Source organism: Phoxinus phoxinus, assembly GCF_949152265.1.
Source record: "Phoxinus phoxinus genome assembly, chromosome: 19".
Taxonomy (NCBI): domain Eukaryota; kingdom Metazoa; phylum Chordata; class Actinopteri; order Cypriniformes; family Leuciscidae; genus Phoxinus; species Phoxinus phoxinus.
Window position 1 is genome coordinate 17,878,086 of NC_136894.1, and position 13,627 is coordinate 17,891,712.

Sequence of the window (13,627 nt, forward strand, 5' to 3'; positions counted from 1 at the left end):
GCATTTGACACAACATTCTTTTAAATAGACTCCAACATTATGTTGGCATTAGTGGAATTGCACTAGCATGGTTTAAATCATACTTATCTGACCGTTATCAGTTTGTAGCAGTAAATGAAGAGATGTCTTATCAATCACAAGTTCAGTATGGCAAACCACAAGGTTCAGTACTAGGACCGCTGCTGTTCACTCTGTACATGCTACCCTTAGGAGATATCATTAGGAAACATTGAATTAGCTTTCACTTTTATGCCGACGATACTCAGCTGTATATTTCTTCAAAACCTAACGAAACTTACCAATTCACAAGATTAACGGAATGCATAACTGATATAAAAAAATGGATGACTAGAAATTTCCTACTACTAAATTCTGAAAAAAAACCAGAGATTCTAATTATTGGACAAAAAACTTCCTCACGTAATAACCTAGAATACTGTCTAACACGTGATGGCTGCTCTGTTAAGTCTTCGTCGCTGGTTAGAAACCTGGGTGTGCTCTTTGATACCAATATTTCATTTGAAAGTCACGTGTCTAGTATCTGTAAAACCACATTTTTCCATCTTAAAAATATAGCTAAATTACGCAATATGCTCTCATTGACAAATACGGAACAATTAGTTAATGTGTTCATGACCTCAAGGCTAGATTATTGTAATGCTCTACTGGGTGGTTGCCCTGCACGCTTAACAAACAAACTACAACTAGTTCAAAAAGCAGCAGCTCGAGTTCTTACCAGAACCAGGAAGTATGACCATATTAGCCCTGTTCTGTCAACACTGCATTGGCTCCCTATTAAACATTGTATACATTTTAAAATATTGCTGATTACAATAAATGGTTTAGCTCCGCAGTACTTGAGCGAGCTCTTAACACATTATAGTCCTTCATGTCTATTGCAATCTCAAAATTCCGGCCAGTTGATAATAGAATATCAAAATCGACTACTGGCGGTAGATCCTTTTCCTATTTAGACCAAAACTTTGGAACAGTCTTCCTACCATTGTCCGGAAAGCAGACGCACTCTGTCAGTTCAAAGCTAGATTAAAGACACATCTCTTTGACCTAGCATTCACATAATACATTATAGACTTCTAAAATTCAATGTTAGGCTGCATAGATTAGGTCAGCCGGAACTGGGAACACTTCCCATCATGGGCGTAGGTTTGGGGGGGGGGGGGGGGGGGGCTAGGTACTAGTCCCAATCAATATTTTAAAATGACCTAATTGTCCACACCAATATTTACTCCTTTTCCTGCAGAGGATTACGAGGCGGCCGCCTCCGTCAAATTTGGTGCCGCCTCCGGCTCTCGACAAAACTCGGATAGACAGTCACATGCTCAGATACACTTTTTCCACCGTGACGGTTCTGTTGGGTTCCTGTGTCCATTCTGTCCTGTGTCCATCAAACATATTACATGCGCTTCATGAGGCACACGCGCGCGGTCTCTTGCTCTCTCTTCCGTGCACGCGATACGCGGTTTGGAGCACAGTCTCTGTCTCGCGGGCGTGCTCGCTATAGATTCCAGGAGATTTTAACTAATTCGCGGGCATCAGTGAGCCGCTATCAATATGCGTGGGAGACTCCCGGGATGTCTGTATTTCTATACTGAAATAATATCGGCATTATAATTATTGATTTTCATTAGGCAATTTTTTTGGTGCCCCCTCAGCTCTTGGTGCCCTACACACAGCGTGTGGTGGGAGCGGTGGCGCTGAGCATACATTTAATCAAATTAGGGGGGAAATGCCCTTTATAAAGGTAAAAAAATGTAAAGGTAAACCCTTCTGCAGCTATTTGGATCAATTCCGACGGCCAGGACGACAGTACAAGGAACGCCGTCATTTGATTGGCTGAAAAAAAAAATGTGGGGGTAGGATGTCCCCACCAAAGCTGAGACCAAACCTACGACCTTGCTTCCCATAAATCCTGATGTACTCATTACATCATAAGAAGAATGGAATCTACGCTAATTTTAGTGTCTTTGTTTATCCCAAGGTTTTCTCGCAGCCTGCTGGATACAGGCCGTATCCAGATCTGACGAAGGACTTTCGCCTGGACCCGATGACAACGCAGTGCTGAAGTGCCAACTAGTCTCTCCCCTGTGAAGGATCCCTTTACCACTCTACAGAGAAAGCGTTATCGGGATGATTTTGGTTTTGATAAACGCATATTGAAGCAAGTGATAAAATTCTGTCTAAACATTTTCAAGGCCAGACAAGTAGTTTGTTAAGGCTTGGTTTTTGTAGGGAATTATAAACCTGCGCACATATATTCAAATGCGCATAACTATATAATTAATTCTTAATGCGCACGTGAGTGCCATCAGCGTTTCTCACAGGTTCGCGTTTAAAGTCTGTGTAGAGAGAACGGTGTCGTCTTAGCGGTCTCTAATTTAATAACTAATGATCATTCAACATTAACTTTAACTTCAATCAAAAATAACTTTAGCTGGAAAATATATTTATTCAAGAACCGCTATAAAGCCAAAATAATCTCTGCTACCTTAAATTATCCGTTTATCACTGTAAACCCGCTTTGAAACGAGCTACATTGTTAAAAGCGCTATATAAATGAAGATGACTTGACTTGACTTGACATAATTAGTTTGCACACAATCATAGGAAAAAGAGAGAAAGAGAAATTCCAGTCTGCTCAGTCACTTAAGCATGTATTGCGGACTCATAATCTACGCGTTGCCTCGGCAAACGTAAGATCCGAGCCTCTAGATTCTTTTTGCAGACCCATAACCTACGCACTGCCTCTGCAAACGCGAGATCCGAGTCACTAGATTATAATTGCAGCACTGTAATATACGCGCTGCCTCTGCGCTTGCGAGATCCAAGCCAAAGAAAGCCTTGATAGTGCATATTTTACACATCGCGAATTTATGAATGAACACGGTCAGCCCCCTTTTACTAGAGCTGACCGTGCATGCTCCACTCCCAAACAAACAACACATAAATTGCGTGACAACATTCTGCTGCCTTCAGAGAGTCAGAACAGCTCTTCGTTTCTTTTAGTGGTCACACTAAAGGTCTGGCTACCTTGAAACAGAGCCTTTCCAGGTGGATAGTTGATGCTATCGCGCTGGCTTGTATATCTAACACAGTCTCACCCCAAAACGTCACATACTGACGCGTCTTGACCATTCGGCAACATACGACGAAAAGGGTACCCTTTAACGTCCATATGTGACGATTCGGGAATGGTTGGGTTTAGGTATGCGGTAGGGTACCGCTAGAGGGCGCTGCTGGTGCGCTTATGTCTGCGTCTCATATGGACGTTAAAGGGTACCTTTTTCGTCGTATGTTGCCGAATGGTCAAGACGCGTCAGTATGTGACGTTTTGGGGTGAGACCGGGCTGGTATATCCAAAGGCCTTCATTGCCCTTTGGGCGTTAGAGCTCATTCCACCAGAGGCATGGCCTCTTCGTGGGCCTGGTCCAGGGGGGTCTCACTTCAAGATATTTGTATGGCGGCAGGCTGGGCCTCCCCGTCTACATTTATAAGGTTCTACAACCTAGAAGTTCCCACCCTACAGGCTAGATTGTTTTCAGTCTAAACAAGGTATCTGCAGTTCTGCCGACTCGGTTCCGACCAGACTGCGTGCCATGCCTTGGCATTCTTATACAGAGTGGACTGTGCTCAGTCCAGCTGTCATTCTACAGTTCAGGCCGGCTAAGGTCTACCCTGACTGTTACACTGTGTTAAGCACTTATTCATTCATTGGTCGACTGTGTCATCTTCTATTTTGCTCTAAGGCCCACTTCCCGTCGGCCTTGTCATTACCCAGCTATCATATGAGCCCCGGGCACATGCCCTTGGGACTATGTTGTGGACCATCCTCAGCATGCACAGCGTTTTACATTGGGTTCCCGTAGCATACGCTAGCTTACGCAACACGAGAGTACTCTTGTAAGAGAACGTACTCGGTTACTAACGTAACCTCGGTTCTCCCTAGAAGAGGGAACGAGTGTTGCGTAACCCTGCCGTGTGTGTGCTGCGACCTGGTATCGCTTCAGTCGATGAACAACCAAAGAGCACCCTATCGGGGTCTGGCTTATATAGGCATAAGCCACGCCCATTCTGGTGAGCCGTGACGACTTTGGTGCTTACGTCACAGGCAGCTTAGGTTGCAGCAAGTGGCCGCAGAGCCGCCAATAGGCGTGCGAGCTGCCTTGCCTAGGTCTGCTCGCTGTAGCAATATGCGTTTAAAAATAATACAGAATTATGGATCATTTTTGGCTTCAGTATTCTCGAGAAAATGGATTTTCCCTCTTATAGAGAGAACCGAGGTTATGTTAGTACGTTGAGGTATAAGACTGTGAAAATACGTAATTACAAAGACTACAAACCCAAAAGGCGCACATGTGACGTCATACCTTTTCACTGAAGCTAACTTTACTGAAGCTAACGTCTGTAATTTTTTCTACAGTCTTATGTTATAATCATAACGTTACGCTGTCATGCCTGAGTGTTTTGTAACAGACTGCACACATACGAGCAACGGTGACGTATAGTACAAGACGAAAGATGTAGTTCATTGAGCGATTTTCACATAAAACTAAATGTTACTCTGCTGTTTTATGACAAACTGTGACTTTCTTGACTTTCATAATTATCTTTTAAATTGACAAACATCTGACAAACGCAGAAAAGCGCATTAGAACAGAGCTTCAGCAGCGAATGACATGTTTAACCGGCAAGGCTTTAAAGCACATGCAAATAATTAACTTTTGAGAACTGCAGTGTCCTGTTCCTCAGCGTAAACATTTAATGTGAGTATTTGTCGCGTTGTACACTGGGCTGTTGAGAAGCAGACTGCTACATAAGCACGCAGCAGCTTGCTTGCAGCAAGGATCACAGCGCAACTTTGAACTATATCGATGCGATATGGTCTATTTCCATATCCCATTTAAAAAATATAAATGCTTCTTTCTCATTTTGCTCAAAAGTTGTGCTGCCGACTTGTATCCTTACTTTCCGTGACAGGTCACACATGTGTAATTCAGGGCACAGTTCAGATGGAACAAAAAGATAAGTTGTCTCTCGCCATTGACTACCATACATATTTTTTCCGAAATAAGGTCCCATGAGCCGGAAGCGGAGGGGCGGGACTTAGGCTCTCTATGCCTGCATTGCGGTATGATTGGTTATGCTAGGCTATGATTCGTTCACACAATAAATCCCACCTCTTGTTTTCATGCGAGTTCTCGAATCAGTCTGAATTAATAAATGATGGCATTAATGGGAAGGCTAATTAAAAAGTAAATAAACAACTCATCACTACTTTGTCACATCAAAATAAAACTTGAAATGCTCTGAAAACATGATTGTTGGACTGTGAAAACATGTTTACCGAGCTTGATGACAAAGGATTTGAATATAAGTTTACTATTAACAACTGAACCATCAGTTTGATCAAATATTGTCTAAATTGTTACTGCCTTGAGTTATTATTGGGATAAATGTAAAAAACAATACATTTCAAACAATTATTCTTGAATTAGGTGTCATAGTTGGTTTTGGGTTTTGTTTCATGTGTTTTTTTTGTTTTTTTGTAGTTTGTTTCCTGGTTCTTGTCATGTGACCTCCTTGCCCTCATGCGATCATGTATTGTGCTTTCCTTGTCTTATGTGTTATGTTCCGATTTGTTCCCTTGTTTCATGTGTCTTGCTCTCATTGGTTGTTTTTTGAAATGTGATCCCTATAGTCCTGTATTTAAGCCCTTTTGTTTGCGATGTTACCTTGTCGTATATTGAAGCTGTTCCATGTTTCCATTTGCTTGGTCTGTTCATAGCCAAGTTTTGTTCATGGTTTGTTTCATGTTTTGGATTTTGTTTATACTTTGTTTCATGTCATAAAGGACCTTCTGGACACTGTGAATAAACTGCACTTGGGTTCTCTTCACCATCGTCTTCATCTGCTTCTACGTCAGCAACGTTACAGAATACATGACCTACCATGAACCCAGCAGCAGCCCTCCTTCACCTTGGTCAAGGCAAACGCACCATTGAGGATTTGTGTTTTGGGTGTTGTTTTTGTTTTGGAATGTTGGTGCTTCCACGTCAGCAACATTACATTAGGGTCACGAACATTAATTACAATGGTAATGGAAAATACAAAATTGAATTGTATTTGTTTTCTTTTTTCCTCTCTTTTTTTTTATCAAGTAATGTTTATTTAACCAGGAAAATGTGACAACAATCACGCATTTGAGTCCTTGGGGCTACAGATACATGCCACAAGCTTAATGGCCATGCATAGGATAGTCTTATACAGGTGCTGGTCATATAATTAGAATATCATCAAAAAGTTGATTTATTTCAAGAATTCAACTTGGTGAAACTAATATATTATATAGACTCATTACATGCAAAGTGAGATATTTCAAGCCTTTATTTGTTATAAATTTGATGATTATGGCTTACAGCTTATGACACCCACGAAATCAAAATCCCAGAAAATTTTAATATTACATGAAATCACACAGTAATTACACAGTAATACCATGGTCATTGAACCAGGTTTTGGTTCTTTTGGCAGTGTGGGCAGGTGCAAATCCTGCTGGAAAATGAAGGAGGCATGAAGTGCTCTGAAAATGTCCTGGTAGACAGCTGCGTTGACTCTGGATTTAATAAAGCACAGTAGACCTCTTTTCTGATGAGAGCAAATTTTGCATCTCATTTGGAAATCAAGGTCCCAGAGTCTGGAGGAAGAGAGGAGAGGCACAGAATCATTGTTGCTTGAAGTCTAGTGTAAAGTTTCCACAGTCAGTGATGGTTTGGGGTGCAATGTCATCTACTGGTGTTGGTCCACTGTGTTTTCTGAGGTCCAAGGTCAACGCAGCCGGCTACCAGGAAGTTTTAGAGCACTTCATGCTTCCTGCTGCTGACCAGCTTTATGGAGATGCAGATTTAATTTTCCAACAGGATTTGGCACCTGCACACAGTGCAAAAGGTACCAGTACCTGGTTTAAGGGACCATGGTATCCCTGTTCTTAATTGTTCAGCAAACTCGCCTGACCTTAACCCTATAGAAAATCTATGGGGTATTGTGAAGAGGAAGATGTGATACACCAGACCCAACAATGCAGAAGAGCTGAAGGCCACTATCAAAGCAACCTGGGCTCTCATAACACCTGAGCAGTGCCACAGACTGATCGACTCAACGCCGCATTGCTGCAGTAATTCAGGCAAAAGGAGCCCCAACTAAGTATTGAGTGCTGTACATGTTCATACTTTTCATCTTCATACTTTTCAGTTGGCCAGCATTTCTAAAAATCCTTTTTTTGTATTGGTCTTAAGTAATATTCTAATTTTCTGAGATACTGAATTTGGGATTTTCATTAGTTGTCAGTTATAATCATCAGAATTAAAATAAATAAACATTTGAAATATATCAGTCTGTGTGTAATGAATTAATATAATATACAAGTTTCACTTTTTGAACGGAATTACTGAATTAAATCAACTTTTTCATGATATTCTAATTATATGACCAGCACCTGTACTTCCTGCTAGCTGAGAAAGGAGGGATGTGTGCTCTCATACATGCACTTGTTGTGCCATACCAATGGAGACTGGGCCAGATGGTAACTTCACCAAGGCAATGAGAAAGTTATATGGACTACAGAATGAGTTAACTGCCAATGCTGGGAGAGGGTGGTCACTGAGTGGAGTTATGATAGGTTATTAGGCGGGTGGGGTAGTATAATTCAAATGGCAGACCCGGTAATAATAATGTGTGTTTGCTTACAGTATGTTTTATGGGACCATGCATTTGCAGTTGTGTAAAGCAGCAGATACATATCACTGAAATAAAACTGAGAGCTATTTGTGGCTACACTCCTATTCAGCCTGAGCCAAATTAATACAAAATGGAAATCTATTTGTAGAAGATATTTTGATTAAACATGTTAATAAAATGTAGGGGGGAATGTTGGAATGTACTTTTTTTTTATCTCTCAAATGTATGTGTCTGTATCATACTAAAGGGCTAGGGTCCTTTTTTAAATAATGCAATTTGCAAGACCTGTTTTGCTGTCAGAGGTGACGGAACTCCCCAGTAACTGAGAAAAAGAACTGTCTGCTTGCATAACACCAACATACTATATACAGATCGAGAGACTTAGACTTTCTCAGCTTCTTCTTCACTTCATCTTTTTGAATGCTGATTGTCAATAAAGAACATTCATATTCCTAACATTCATGTAACATTCACTTCCACCTCAGACTACTGTCTCTTCCTTCAAACTGGTCAAACAAGTGTAACTGAGACATGAATTTACATAGACGACTCATTTCTGAACACCACCGCACACAACTGATTATAACCCAGCGATATATTTAAAGTCGGATATACAGTACATTCATGCATACAAGTATATACAGTACATTCACATAAATCAGTAGATATGACTGAATATAGCAAATATTTTCTGTGTGATTGTTTATATAATTGCAAAAAAACTATATTATCGCCCAGCTCAAATTTGCTAAATGCCACCATTAGGCATGACGGCAATATTTTGTACTCTAGAAATGAGTACTTTACTACAGTAAAAAAATACTAAATGTCACAATGCCAATATACATATACATATATATATATATATATATTATTATTATTCTTTTTTTTTAATTTTTTTTTTATAAATGTTGTTTCCTCCTCTTTTGATTGTGGGGCAAAATATGACCTTGACATATTAATGTGATTAGTCCACATACTGCACACAGTACACTGTACACTGAAAACAACTGTTGAAGCAGTGCAGTAGTACACCATTCCAAACATCCATTGTTCCCATCGGCATGGTTTTGACCAGTATTGACTGTACTGGATTTGCAGCTGGGCTGCAATATGCTTTCACTGCCCCCTAGAGGTAGATTATAAAAGTAATAAAAAATAAAAACATTATATTTGATAAATAATAAAGCATACTGATTTGCAGATTAATGTAGGGCTGCAACTTAATTTGGGATCATGATTAAGTATTGCTCAATGATTTCACATGCCATCAGTGTTATGAAGCAAGTCTTGGTGTGCTTAATGCTTTCATTATAACAATAAGTATCTTAAACTTGAGTATCAATGTTTTAAGTGGCCAGTATAGGCCAGCATAGTCAACATATTTTAGAACTGATGGCATTAAAACACAAGACATTGTGTTGTACTAAAATAGGCCACTATGACAGCAACATTAAAACTGCTCCAGTATTAACTTTTATTGCAACTCAACTGTGGTGTAGAGCAAACTGAGTTTACAGCTATTGTACATCCACCCTGAGAGAGAGGGAGAAAAAAATAAGACTGCATCAAATAATACTGTCTTTATATTTAATTAAAGTAGAATATCTGCAGAGTTTTTAAAATCAAATTTAAAACTTTTTAAGACCTGCCCAAATAAAATTAATACCGTAGTCCATACAGAGCAAACTCATAATCTCCAAATAAATTCTGTATCTTAGATTATTTAACTTATTTAAACAGGCTGCAGCACACATTCAACTGCAAATACTCAAATACTAAAAATACTCAAGATATATTTTATTTAATATATGCATATGTATTGAAATTGGTATATCAGTATATACACACTAAAGGTTGATTGTTATTGGATTTTGCCGATACAATAATTAGTTTGAAGCAAGGCACAAAAAAATATTATTGTGCCGTTAATAGTAAAATTAATGTATTGCATGCATTCAATAATGATTACAAGCTGTTCTGAAAGCGTGAACCTGTAGAACACGCAGCAGCACTCTGTTTTGACTTTAAACGTGCAGCATTCACATTTCAATAAAATTATCGCCTTTTGTTTAGTTGAATGATTCCATTCATTTTAAGTTTAATAATCCCATTAACCTGTATCACAAATTCCTTTTTGTTTTTTTACCCAAATTTAAGACCTCTTAGAATTATAACTTGAAGGTGTTTTAAGAGCCTGAAGAAACGCTGTAAAACTTTAAAGGAATCCTTTCAATGTCGACTTCATATGAGTCATGAACAATCACAGTCAATAATAAAATTAGAAGTCAACCTTATTGACTATTTTAGTGCATGTTTGTGAACTGAATGTAAATGATTAATCAGTGCATGTCATTGGACAGATACTAAAACTTGCTTTGTAAATTGTTACCATTATTTTACCATTGATATTACTTTCTTTGATTATGCCATGTTAGCCAATAGCATTGTTTCATCAAACTCACATTTCTGGTGTCAGTCACTTCTCACCATCCAATCAATTGCAGGTGAATAAAATCAAGTCCCTCCCTTTTCTCATTGAATGTACTGCTTCCCTCAGAAATAGGTCACATTAGTAAGTAAAATGAGGTTAACACTCTTCCATCTCTGACATTATGATCTGTCTCCCCTCATAAAACACCCACTATAACAGCACTTCACGAAAGAAAGAGATAGATAGATGAGAATAAATGGCTGATGGAGGGTGTTACTGTACCATTCTGCATGGGCTCATCTTTCCAGTGGGAGGTGCATTTGTCTGCTTGCTCTAAAATAAAGGGGAGAGGCACATTAAACCTTATTATAAAGACATTTAGAAAAAAACGAGACAGAGAGACAGCTGTACTTGCATCACTCTAAAGGGGTTTATTCTGCGATAACAACCGTCTGGATGTACAATATCCCGCTTATTACATGGCTACTTGCCTCATAAGTAAATAATTAGACACAACATATTGACTTAAGTAGAAATATTTTGTCTTTAAACCCAAAGCTTCAGTGGAGAAAGCTGGATTTGTATGAAACATGAGAGCGAGCCTGTGATATCCGGATGACATAATTAAACAATTGTATATATACAGTGGGGCAAAAAAGTATTTAGTCAGCCACCAATTGTGCAAGTTCTCCCATTTAAAAAGATGAGAGAGGCCTGTAATTTTCATCATAGGTACACTTCAACTATGAGAGACAAAATGAGAAAAGAAAATCCAGAAAATCACATTGTAGAATTTTTAATGAATTTATTTGCAAATTTTGGTGGAAAATAAGTATTTGGTCAATAACATAAGTTTATCTCATTACTTTGTTATATACCCTTTGTTGGCAATGACAGAGGTCAAACGTTTTCTGTAAGTCTTCACAAGGTTTTCACACACTGTTGCTGGTATTTTGACCCATTCCTCCATGCAGATCTCCTCTAGAGCAGTGATGTTTCGGGGCTGTCGCTGGGCAATTCAGACTTTCAACTCCCTCCAAAAATTTTCTATGGGGTTGAGATCTGGAGACTGGCTAGGCCACTCCAGGACCTTGAAATGCTTCTTACGAAGCCACTCCTTCGTTGCCCGGGCGGTGTGTTTGGGATCATTGTCATGTTGAAAGACCCAGCCATGTTTCATCTTCAATGCCCTTGCTGATGGAAGGAGGTTTTCACTCAAAATCTCACGATACATGGCCCCATTCATTCTTTCCTTTACACGGATCGGTCGTCCTGGTCCCTTTGCAGAAAAACAGCCCCAAAGCATGATGTTTCCACCCCCATGCTTCACAGTAGGTATGGTGTTCTTTGGATGCAACTCAGTATTCTTTCTCCTCCAAACACGACGAGTTGAGTTGGTACCAAAAAGTTCTATTTTGGTTCATCTGACCATTTGACATTCTCCCAATCCTCTTCTGGATCATCCAAATGCTCTCTAGCAAACTTCAGACGGGCCTGGACATGTATTGGCTTAAGCAGGGGGACACGTCTGACACTGCAGGATTTGAGTCCCTGGCAGCGTAGTGTGTTACTGATGGTAGCCTTTGTTACTTGGTCCCAGCTCTCTGCAGGTCATTCACTAGGTCCCCCCGTGTGGTTCTGGGATTTTTGCTCACTGTTCTTGTGATAATTTTGACCCCACGGGTGAGATCTTGCGTGGAGCCCCAGATCGAGGGAGATTATCAGTGGTCTTGTATGTCTTCCATTTCCTAATAATTGCTCCCACAGTTGATTTCTTCACACCAAGCTGCTTACCTATTGCAGATTCAGTCTTCCCAGCCTGGTGCAAGTCTACAATTTTGTTTCTGGTGTCCTTTGACAGCTCTTTGGTCTTGGCCATAGTGGAGTTTGGAGTGTGACTGTTTGAGGTTGTGGAAAGGTGTCTTTTATACTGATAACAAGTTAAAATAGGTGCCATTAATACAGGTAACGAGTGGAGGACAGAGGAGCCTCTTAAAGAAGTTGTTACAGGTCTGTGAGAGTCAGAAGTCTTGCTTGTTTGTAGGTGACCAAATACTTATTTTCCACCATAATTTGCAAATAAATTCATTAAAAATTCTACAATGTGATTTTCTGAATTTTTTTTTCTCATTTTGTCTCTCATAGTTGAAGTGTACCTATGATGAAAATTACAGGCCTCTCTCATCTTTTTAAGTGGGAGAACTTGCACAATTGGTGGCTGACTAAATACTTTTTTGCCCCACTGTATATATATATATATATATATATATATATATATATATATATATATATATATATATATATATATATATATATATATACACATATATGTGATACAAATTGCCAAATAGGTGCTATGTTTAGAAGTCGCATATTTGAGGTCTAAATAACTGCATTCTCACCAAAAAAAACCTCTTAAAACTACATTCTATGACACAACAACAGTACTATTTGTAAAATCATGGTGGGTTTGCTTATCTGCCATGACACTCGCTGTGCCTGTGAGAAATGCAGCAAGCAGAGTGATACAAACAGTGAAACGGTTCCCTTATGGATACTGGTAGAATATCGCATGGCTGAAAAAAGGCTCTCAGCCAATCACACTCGAGAACCAGAACAAACTAATATATATATATATATATATATATATATATATATATATATATATATATATATATATATATATATATACACTCCGCTGTGTGCATTGGTCTATGTTGTGCATGTCAAATATCAGTCATAATCAATAAACGTAATTTCTTATGTTTTTTGTATCAATATAAATTTATTGATCCTTATTTATTTAGTTTAAAATACAGTTTCTGAATGTTATTTACTTATAAAAACACTAATGTTATTCATGATGATCAGGTATATCGTATTTAATATGTTTACCGTTAGTAACGTGAGGCTAAATAAGTTAGAATGAATGATAAACTGAAATTCACGGCATTCACAACTTCTCCTCACGTATTTGATGGCTGCTATTGGATCATCGAGGCTAAACGTCATATTATGCGACTATGCATTACTTTAAGAGCTTAAGACCTAGCTACGTTCTGCCTTACGAACAAATGGTGCAACGGCATAAAGTACAGAGTTAGTTACAAACTAGCTAGTAGTTCCTAAGCCTCTAGTGTGGACTTCACGTTCCATTAAGAAAGAACTTACAAAAGGCTGGTGCAACCCTACCAAGGCAATTAGCAAACTTAAAGTCTGACAAGATTCAGTTTAAAGATCACAGTCTAAGGAAGATGTGCAGCATTGCTAAACACAAATGAAACTATGTGATAACAAAACATTTATGATTGCGCATTTATACTTAGATAACAGGAACTGGGTCAAATAAAATGTCAAATATTGTATTGCTACAATGGTTACTCTTTTATTTATTAGACTTCAACTAGCTAGAGCAGACATCAAATATATATGCTGATACAA

General features: G+C 38.9%; 1 protein-coding gene across 13 annotated transcripts in view; it reads right to left on the minus strand.

Annotated features, from left to right (window-relative positions):
- Positions 1 to 13,627, minus strand: part of thrb (thyroid hormone receptor beta) — a 182,960-nt gene that overhangs the window by 43,192 nt on the left and 126,141 nt on the right. For all 13 annotated transcript variants that reach the window (XM_079591038.1, XM_079591051.1, XM_079591046.1 and 10 more), the window contains one exon: positions 10,469 to 10,519. In XM_079591038.1, coding sequence (XP_079447164.1) covers positions 10,469 to 10,519 — 51 coding nt within the window. The remainder of the gene's footprint in view (positions 1 to 10,468; positions 10,520 to 13,627) is intronic.